General features: G+C 53.9%; 2 protein-coding genes across 2 annotated transcripts; one reads left to right on the top strand and one right to left on the bottom strand.

The window, feature by feature from the left end:
* Nucleotides 1-104: 104 nt before the first annotated feature.
* LOC117647271 (succinate--CoA ligase [ADP/GDP-forming] subunit alpha, mitochondrial) lies at nucleotides 105-2,732 on the bottom strand. The gene is made up of 7 exons (XM_034388969.1): nucleotides 2,579-2,732; nucleotides 1,882-2,105; nucleotides 1,580-1,801; nucleotides 1,386-1,490; nucleotides 1,129-1,308; nucleotides 910-1,044; nucleotides 105-800 (listed from the first exon to the last, which is right to left on the bottom strand). Exons 1-7 carry the CDS (start codon nucleotides 2,613-2,615, stop codon nucleotides 729-731), a joined length of 975 nt encoding a protein of 324 aa, XP_034244860.1. The 5' UTR covers nucleotides 2,616-2,732; the 3' UTR covers nucleotides 105-728.
* A 1,083-nt stretch (nucleotides 2,733-3,815) lies between these two features.
* On the top strand, nucleotides 3,816-9,833 carry LOC117647257 (sodium channel protein Nach-like). The gene is made up of 12 exons (XM_034388947.1): nucleotides 3,816-3,910; nucleotides 4,885-5,257; nucleotides 5,574-5,727; nucleotides 5,803-5,957; nucleotides 6,286-6,388; nucleotides 6,465-6,560; nucleotides 6,885-7,068; nucleotides 7,423-7,476; nucleotides 7,567-7,657; nucleotides 7,738-7,806; nucleotides 8,033-8,218; nucleotides 8,689-9,833. Coding segments are annotated over exons 1-12 (1,665 nt in total). The 5' UTR covers nucleotides 3,816-3,909; the 3' UTR covers nucleotides 8,888-9,833.
* The last annotated feature ends 398 nt before the right edge of the window (nucleotides 9,834-10,231 follow it).

Here is a 10,231-nt window from a genome sequence, read left to right as displayed (position 1 = left end):
CTCACCATCCTGATGATTCCCTTGCAGAGAGATGAGGGGGACATCATTCTCACGGAGTTGTGGCAGGAGGTGATGATATGGAAAAATAAACCCAACACTGAAAATATATACAAATGCAGGATTTTATGCACAATAAAATGGAAATCCAAATAGGTAACAATATCATAGCCGAGGAGATGACTTATTATTCTTAAGATTAGTAATGTATTCACATACACTTGTACAGAATAAGAAAACAAAAAGCATGGTAAAACAAGACTGCTGTTTAACAGATAACAATGATAAAATTAAAGTAACAGCAGAGGCCGTCAGACAATCCTCAATCATTGACCAGAAAACAGAATATCATCAATAAGTTCAGAATAAAAGATCAGAACATGTCATGATTGCAAGCAATTCTTTAAAAGCTTCCATTAGCAATGGCTCTACATAAGAAAAAAAGATTCTCCAATGGATATGGTTAAAATATCATTCTTTGTAAGACATCAAGTGCAACATGGCAGTGGAGTAACAAGCAGTTACAAGATGATGACTAAATGGAGGATACAATTGAAACCTACTTGGCATTTTGATGCAGTGTTTTTGAAATGTTACAGGACGGGATATACATTCAAATGTGAACAAATGGTGTTTTCCAGTAGCAAAGCCTGCAGTTGGCAGCTAAATGTGCAAGCCCACTAGTAACGGAAAGATGGGAAAGACGAACAAGAAGTCAAAGAGTCAGTTCTTCATTTCCTCAACATAAGTTTCAACAACTCGTTGCCCATTTGGGCAGGGCTTCTCGTAACAACCACACCAGCCTGTAAATATACAGAAAAAACATAGGATCACAAGACAATAAAAACATGCACACAATAAAAAAAAATTACCAACGTAGACTAAGTAATCAAAACTGCTTTTCCAACGCACCTTTTCTAAAGCGTTAATCTTGTCCTGGGCTCCTCCCTTTCCTCCAGAAATGATGGCGCCAGCGTGGCCCATTCGGCGGCCGGGAGGCGCAGTCAGACCCGCAATGAAGGATACTACAGGCTTGGCGTTGGGGCCCTGCAGTCCAACAAACATGGCGTAAGTATTATGCTGGACCGTCCACAAAGACAAGTCATAAGAACATTCTGTTCAGATACTCACAGAGTTATGTTCGATAAGGTACTTGGCAGCATTTTCTTCCTGGACGCCACCAATTTCTCCAATAAGTACAATACCCTCAGTGTCAGGGTCCTGAAGGAATACCTCCAAGCAGTCAATGAAGTCTGTTCCATTGAACGGATCACCACCAATACCAATGCACAGAGTTTGGCCCAAACCAGCCTGCGAATCAAGCAAATAAGTTAAGTTAGACAGGCCAAAGAATCACAACAAGTGCAGTCAGCTTCATAAAAACATACCCTTGTGGTTTGGTGCACTGCTTCATAAGTAAGAGTACCGGATCGGGAAACAATGCCTACTTTCCCTCGCTTGTGAACATTGCCAGGCATGATACCAATTTTACACTGAAAAGAACAAGAAATAACAACATAGTTACTCAGTAAATGTCATATCAGTAAAGTAGTCTAAACCACATTGGAAAAATAAAATTTACCCTCTCTGGAGCGATGATTCCAGGGCAGTTGGGACCGATAAGGCGAGACTTGTTCTGACGGAGCAGCTTGTGCTTGACACGCACCATGTCGTGTTGAGGAATACCCTCTGTGATGCAGACGATGAGGGGAATTTCAGCATCAATCGCCTCCAAGATGGCTTTGCCTCCTACTGGAGGGGGAACTGCAACAAAGGTTGCGTCTGCTCCAACTGCATCTTTGGCCTAAAAGGAAACAGAATTTAGAACACATGAGTTTAACGGACCACACAATGATAATGAATTGATTTTAATATGAGACTTACCTCTTTCACAGAATTGAAGACAGGAAGGTCGAGGTTCTTCTGTCCACCCTTTCCAGGGGTTGTTCCTCCAACAACTTTAGTGCCATATTCGATCGCCTGTTTGCTGTGGAATGTGCCCTGCTTGCCCGTGAAGCCCTGGACGATTACCCGGGTATCGGCATTTATCTTCAGGAACTTGCGGGTGTCTGAGTAATTGGTTCGAACTCCACCCAATTGCCGCAACGCTGTAATAAAAGGGGCCATTAAAACTTACACTTCTGCTACAGATACGGAATGAGCTCATTGAAGGAAATCCTTTGCGACATAGCAACAGAACCTTGTAGTCAGTGTCAAGACAAGAGGATGAGAGTTGAAGGGATAGGCATTCAGTGATTTCCTAGCACATCAAGTGACCCGGAACCCTTCGCACCACAAGCTGACATGTCTCAAAGGCATTCACCATAACCTCAATGTCATAACCATATTCAGCTTCAAACTTGACTTGTACCTGGACGATGCCAGTTTACATGACCCACAAGTGTGCGGCCCACATCAAACGCGGAACAAGGGCACACTAGATTAAATTCGAAAGGTGAAAGTTCTCAAAATCCTTCGTCGACCTTCGATCCGACAGAACCCTCGATAGCAATCGGACAAAGTACAACTCATAAAGTGAATGCCATGAATATTGAGACTATCCAGAGAGAAGAATACTAACCACCGATCTGCGGCAAGGAACGCACAAACAAGGACATCTTCGAGTTTTATCACAGACACATTCACAGCTTGTGCACTGCCCTTCGCCACCCACCGTCACTCAGTGGGGATCAAGTTCAACCCTAACCCTTAACCCTTGCCTATTCACACGCCCCGCCCACTGTTCGCACGACACCGTTCGAGTGCCAATAGCCGTCTGGCCGTTATCCGCACGTCGGCTGGCGGCGGCTGCTGCTGCGGGTGTCGGCGAGATGGTCAAAACATGGTGGAATGGGAATGCCCTATCGTCGTTATCGCGTTTATCGCTACTCGGCAAAATAAACAGAGCGTCACTGCTGGCGCTGGCGCTGCTGGCCTGGCGGGAAGCTGCTCCATTCGAGGAGAGCATCCGTCCCGTCTCGTCTGTTAGGGCAAGGTGGGACTTCCCTCGAGACGTTGTTGCTGGACAACAAAGTCAGCACCGGCACTGCAGGGGAAAGCGGGCAGGCATTAAAACCGTCCGGACAAAGTTAGGGACCCTCTCCCTCCCTGGGAAAAGTGCATGCGATCTTCGAACGCTCTGCACCCGGTTCAAACGTTAGTTCTTGGGGCTCACTCCTCACAGGGTCCCAGCTTTCGCGCGACGGTGCACGGCCGAGACCGTCATCTCGAAACCGCAATTGAAGGGACGGCGTCCCGCCAAACACGTCAAAAATAGGAATTGCACACTGTGAGCGGGCACGGCGTTACCCCGCGCGCGTGCGGAGCCGCTCCACCGGCGTGGGGTATCGCCACGCTCGGCTGCGCCGCGCCACCGTCACGGGGTAGCGACGCGCAACGGCCGGGCGCACAGTGGGCCAGAAGCCGGTGGAGGCGGTCAAAATTCTGGTCGCGTTTTGAGCTCCAGATTCGCAAAGCAGGACTCGAACCGAACGTGCGACCCCACCAATGGACTGCTCTCCGAACGAGGAATCCGTTGGTGGGGTCACACACTCGGTTCGAGGCAGCGACTCTGGAGCTCGAAACGCGTCTAGAGTTTTGGCCGCCTGCACCGGCTGCTGGCCCACTGTGGGGGGCCCGGCCCGGGGGAGGCCCACTCCGCTGATGCTGCTGATAGCGGTTCGTGTCGTTTTCGCGTCGTTTGTTCTCGGGGTGGAACTGGACGGGTCAATGTGACCTTGAGGCGTCCTCGCAGCGCGCTCCGGGCGTTCCGGTGGCTCGAGTGGCGTGCAGGGCTTTCCGAGTGGCGTGGCCACCAACAGCGAGCCGCCAGTGCGACCGCGGACGCCGCGGGGGAAGACCACTGATAGCCCGTCAGGACTGGGGCGCACGCCGCACCTGGAGCACCCAGACAGTGAGCCTGCCTTGCCTTCCTTGCCTTCCTTGCCTTCCTTGCCTGCCTTGCCTTCCTTGCCTGCCTTGCCTTCCTTGCCTGCCTTGCCTTCCTTGCCTTCCTTGCCTGCCTTGCCTGCCTTGCCTGCCTTGCCTGCCTTGCCTGCCTTGCCTGCCTTGCCTGCCTTGCCTTCCTTGCCTGCCTTGCCTTCCTTGCCTGCCTTGCCTGCCTTGCCTGCCTTGCCTGCCTTGCCTACCTTGCCTGCCTTGCCTGCCTTGCCTTCCTTGCCTGCCTTGCCTGCCTTGCCTGCCTTGCCTGCCTTGCCTGCCTTGCCTGCCTTGCCTGCCTTGCCTTCCTTGCCTGCCTTGCCTGCCTTGCCTGCCTTGCCTACCTTGCCTGCCTTGCCTGCCTTGCCTGCCTTGCCTTCCTTGCCTGCCTTGCCTTCCTTGCCTGCCTTGCCTTCCTTGCCTGCCTTGCCTTCCTTGCCTGCCTTGCCTTCCTTGCCTGCCTTGCCTTCCTTGCCTGCCTTGCCTGCCTTGCCTGCAGAGCGATTCCTCACAGCATGCTCACAGTGTCCTGCCGTTCTGTCTTTCCCTCTCTCTGCACTGCAGGGAAACTCATGAGTGCGAGAGGGACAAGCGACTTAACCGCGTTAACAATCAGCCTCGCTGATTCCGCACTTGGCTGTAATCGCTCTCTGCCTCTCTCACACTCAACGCACAGTGGGCCAGAAGACAGAAGGGGAGGAGGCGGCCAAAACTAGACGCGTTTTGAGCTCCAGAGTCGCTAAGAAGGACTCGAATCGAGCGGGTGACCCCACCTATGGATTGCTCTCCGAACGAGGAGTACATTGGTGGGGTCACACGATCGGTTCGAGCCCTGTTCAGCTACTCTGGAGCCCAAAACGCGTCTAGAGTTTTGGCCGCCTCCAGCGGTCTTCTGGCCCACAGCGCATTAGAGCGACGAAGCTGACGGTGGTCCTTGTGCACTTCCAGTGTCGACGGTGCAGCCGTTGCAGCCGGCCAAGCCGGCCAGGCGGTCGCAGTGGGCGCGCCGCTGGGGCATCCTGCAGGCCAACTGGTCGTACCAGAGCCGCCAGTTCTTCGAGACCAGCACACTGCACGGCGTGCGCTACATCTCCGAGAAGCGCACGCCGCTGCACGAGCGGCTGCTGTGGTTCGTGTGCACGGCGGGCGGCATGATGGCGGCCCTCGTCATCATCGACTCGCTGTGGGACAAGTTCCAGACCAGCCCCACCATCACGGGGCTGGACAGCGACTACCACAACTGGGACGTGCCCTTCCCCGCGCTCACCATGTGCCAGAAGGACCCGGCCAACGAGTCGCTCATCGCGGAATACGTCAACCAGTGCGTCAGCGCGTCGGCCAGCAGTGGGCCAGAAGACCGGTGGAGGCGGTCAGAATCCCGGACGCGTTTTGAGCTCCAGAGTCGCTAATTGGGACGCGAACCGAGCGTGTGACCCCACCAATGAATTGCTCTCCGAACGAGGTATTCATTGGTGGGGTCACACGTTCGGTTCGAGTCCCATGTAGCGACTCTGGAGCTCAAAACGCGTCCAGAGTTTTGGGCCACGGCGCTGGTCTTCTAGCCCACGGTACGCCGTCCTAGCACAAGCTTACCCGCAGGAGAAAAGGACGAAACTCGATGTATTTTTCTCTGGCAGGAAATGGCCGGACGCGGAGGACGACAAGAAGGAGTACTACAGCCAGTTCCTGGCCGCGCTGGCCAACGTGTCCTACGAGGGCCTGCCCAGCCTGCTGCCCTTCGTGCAGGACGCCGAGCTGCCGCAGACCGGCCTCAGGGAGATGGCCTTCGCAGTGGGTGCCATTTTCGCCTTGTCCACCCACACTGTGGAATGTACGCGCCAATGCGTCTCGTTTGGCCCTGGGCAGGTGTTCAGCCAGTGCCACGTGTTCACCCAGTGCGCCTACAAGCAGAGCCTGGAGGACGACGCCAAGGACTGCTGCTCCTTCCTGCACCCCATCTTCACCGAGAACGGCTTCTGCTACTCCTTCAACCTCAACCACACCATGAAGGACATGCCGGGGTGAGCGCGCGAGACTAGCACTCGGGGAAACTCGCACTCACGCGAATCGCGAGGCAACTAGAAGACCGGCGCACGCGGCCAACACTCCAGACGCGTTTTGAGCCCCAGAGTCGCTAAACAGGACTCAAACTGAACGTGTGACCCCACCTACGGATTCCTCGTTCGGAAAGCAATCCATTGGTGGGGTCACACGTTCCGTTCGAGTCCCATTTCGCGACTCTGGAGCTCGAAACGCGCCTTGGACCGCCTCCACCGGTCTTCTGGCCCACCACTGTGACTCGGCGCCGAGCTCGGCGCGCTTCTGCCGCCTCTGCCTCTCCTGCTGCAGGTACACGCCGCCCGCCCACTTCCACGAGTCCTTCATCGAGGAGACGGACAGCCGCTGGTCCTTCTCGTTCGACACCGAGGACACCGTCAACAACTCGGTCTCGGTGGGCTTGTCGTTGGCTGCGGATGCACGCCGTGAACGCGTTGGAGCCCTACAGTGAGCTGTCTGCCTGTCCGCAGGTCTACATCACCTCGTCCAGGGACCTTCCTGGCGCCGACATCGCCCCGCAGCACGTCTGGAACAAGCGCGTGTCCAAGCTCATGTTCGTCCCCAAGGTGCTCGCGAGGGCCTCGCTCAGTGCCGCCAACATTCTCATAGCGGCGTGGAGAGGGTCGCCATTCGCACAGCGGATTTGCCAGCAGGCCGGTGGAGGCGGCCAAAATTCTAGACGCGTTTCGAGCTCCAGAGTCGCTGGGACTCGAACCGAACGTGTGACCCCACCAAATGGATTGCTCTCCGGACGAGGCATCCATTGATGGGGTCACACGCTTGGTTCGAGTGCTAGTTAGCGACTCTGGAGCTCAAAACGCGTCCGGGATTTTGATCGCCGGCGCCGGTCTTCTGGCCCACTGTTGCCTACACTGTGGCCTGGCCGCCAGATGACCTACACGGTGGACGGCGCGCGGCAGCTGTCCATGCGGCAGCGCGGCTGCGTGTTCTTCGACGAGATCCACCTGCGCGTCTCGCCCGACTACTACACCTTCTCGGCGTGCGTGCGCCAGTGCCGCATGGACAAGGTGGTCAAGGCGTGCGGCTGCCTGCCCTTCTTCTACACGCTGCTGCGTGAGTTTCACGTTTCTGCACTGTAAAAAATTCCGTACTTTTGTACGTAAATGGTACAGAAAAATATAGTACGGAGGTACGGAGAAAGGTACGGAACGTTCCGTACTTGCTCCATATGAACCCATGTAAATGGGTACGGAAAAAAAAGTACGGAAACGCTCCGTAGTCGGCAAGTACGGACGGTCCAGGCAAATTATTGACCAGACATGTTCCGTACTTTTTCCGTACTTTTTTCTCACAGAGTGCAATAAAAAAAACTCAGCAAATAGATTTTAAAAAATTTATTTCGCACTTGTGGTGATTGAATGGCAAATTAAAAACGAAAAAATTTGCCTCCATCGTGCCGATTTGCAGCGAACCAGCGGTACTGCAAGCTGAGGGAGCTCAAGTGCGTCATCGACATACTCGGTAAGAGGAGGCGCGAAGAAAATGAAACTTTCACCACGACGCGCGAAAAATAGAGGACACTGATGCATTTTTAAACGTCCCTGCTCGCAGACACCGTCTCCAACGCCAAGCTCAAGTGCCCGTGCATGCTGGGGTGCGAACACACGGTGTACGACATGGAGAAGCCCCACGAGGCTGGAGGGTAGGCCGGGTCGTCGGTGCCACTGATTGTACCTATCGTAATTAAATTATTGAACTGGCAAAATCGCTTTCCGCTCACAGGGAGTCGAGCGACGAGGGACAGGGGTCCACGGGGGTGGAGGTCGGCTTTCTTTCGTGGCCACTGACCAGGTACACACAGTCAAAGTTTCTACTACTACTACTACTACTACTACTTCTACTACTACTACTACTACTACTACTACTACTACTACTACTACTACTACTACTACTACTACTACTACTACTACTACTACTACTCTACTACTACTACTACTACTACTACTACTACTACTACTAGTACTACTACTACTACTACTACTACTACTACTTCTACTACACCAACTTTACTTTCCAGGTACAAAAGAGACGTGCTGTTCGGGCAGGTGGACCTGCTGGTGGCCATCGGCACCATCGCGGGTCTGTTCCTGGGCTTCAGCCTGCTCAGCGGCGTGGAGATCGTGTACCTGTTCACCCTGCGGGCCTGGTGCATGATGCACACGGACCGCCAGCACCTGGAGGAGCTGGCCGAGGAGTACTCCAGGTGGGCACAGCCTGTCACTGCATCTAATCTAAGGCGGCTAATCGTTCTCCCTGAACGGGTGAATACTCTTCGGACCCTATTACGGAGTGCGATTAGCCGCCAATCGTTTGGGAGCGGTATTGCAGAGCAAAGTTTGTCGAAACGGTAACAAATGAGTAGAAGTCGTGGTTTAGCCTGACTTTAGGCATCCGCTACATCTAACCTAAGGCGGCTAATCGTTCTCCCTCAACAGGGGGTACTCTTTGGGCCCTATTTTAGAACACCTTTGTTACGGAGTGCGATTGGCCGCCTTAGTTTGGGAGCGGTATTGGAGCAACCGCGTCTAGAGTTTTCGTCACGTTGGCTTTGTCCAACACCACTGTGACGTTCCCGCTGCAGCGGTTTTTCGAGTTCACCCTCCCATGCCCAGGGGGAAGCCACTGTCGAAAAAGGAAGTGAAATAACCCGAAAACCTCACTTTGTGCTTGCAGGCAGGAGAAGCAGCCCGTGGACCTGACGCTGCGTCCCGCCTTCCTGGGCAAGTCCCAGCCCCAGTCCGCGGGGGCGGTGGCCGTGGTGGCGCCCGCCTCGCCCTCCAAGATGGCGGCGCAGGGCATGCCGCCCATGTGGAGGCGCAGCCAGGCCAAGCGGGGCGCCAAGGAGGTCGTCGAGTACCCGTACCTGCACTAGCAGCAAACAACAACAACAATAAAGAGAGCCAGGCCAAGCGGAGCACCAAGGAGGTCGTCGAGTACCCGTACCTGCACTAGCAGTAAACAACAACAACAATAAAGAGAGCCAGGCCAAGCGGAGCACCAAGGAGGTCGTCGAGTACCCGTACCTGCACTAGCAGCAAACAACAACAACAATAAAGAGAGCCAGGCCAAGCGGAGCACCAAGGAGGTCGTCGAGTACCCGTACCTGCACTAGCAGCAAACAACAACAAAGAGAGCCAGGCCAAGCGGAGCACCAAGGAGGCCGACAAGTACCCTGCACTGGCAGCAAAAACAACAATAACAATAACAACAACAAAAACAACAACAAAACAACAGCAACAATAAAGAGAGTAAGAGGGAGCGTGCCTGCCCCGGGCCTGCCCCGGGCTTGCCCCGGCCGTCCTTGACAGTGGCGTGGCTATCAGATCATTGCAGCCCCAGTCATCCCCAGCGAAGCGCTGTCACATTAAATATGGACGAGGCGTATCACTGGGGCGGAATCGCTGTCGCAGGGCCGCGCCGCCATGGCCGTTCGGAAGAGAGCGGTTCTCTGTCTCTCTCGCACCCTTACGGGGAGCCCCGTGAGTGCGACAGAGACAGAGCGATCTGAATCACACCGCCAGGGCCGCCATGCAGGGACCGCGCCTCAGCGACCTGGGCGGGGGAATGCCAAACCGAAGTCCGTGCGGAATGGCGCGAAAATATCGGGGGTGAATTCGCATTTTGAATCGCGGAATTTTCGGATTTCGACTACCAGACCACCTCACTTCCAAGCTACCTTGCAACAGGGTTCGTTTAAATTGCTGAAAAAAAAACCTGAATAAAAACAAAACGGTAAAAACAGAACACGACAAAAACGGAACTTGTTTTTCTCAGGGAGCCAATGGTAAAGGCACAAGCGATTTCCTGGGAGTTCCTGAGAAAACAACCAGGAACGGTTTTTACCGTGAACAAATGCAAAACTAACTTCGGCAGTTTCCATCGCATCGACCGCCACCACACACCACGGTCGGTGATGCACGGTCGGGATCTTTCTCTGTCTAGCCTTCCAATAAATAAAAGCAGAGTCATGTGCTGCTTCAGCAGGTGTGAGGCAGCAGCAGCAGCAGCGCGCGTAATTGCAGCAATAAAAGCAGCCATAACCATCATTTTTAGCCGGACGTTCCAATTAGCACTCTGCTACCTGTTCTGTGTGCATGGGGAGCCAACCGTGCTACACTACACCGCGCCATCTCACCCGCACAAAAAAAGGGGAATTGAATTATTATTTCTTTTTTAAATCTTTGAAAAGTCACTGAATAGTTTTTACATGGCATGT

Source organism: Thrips palmi, unplaced genomic scaffold (genome assembly GCF_012932325.1).
Source record: "Thrips palmi isolate BJ-2018 unplaced genomic scaffold, TpBJ-2018v1 HiC_scaffold_2, whole genome shotgun sequence".
Lineage (NCBI taxonomy): Eukaryota > Metazoa > Arthropoda > Insecta > Thysanoptera > Thripidae > Thrips > Thrips palmi.
The sequence above is the reverse complement of the archived record's forward strand: the minus strand, read 5'-3'. Positions and strand labels throughout refer to the sequence as shown.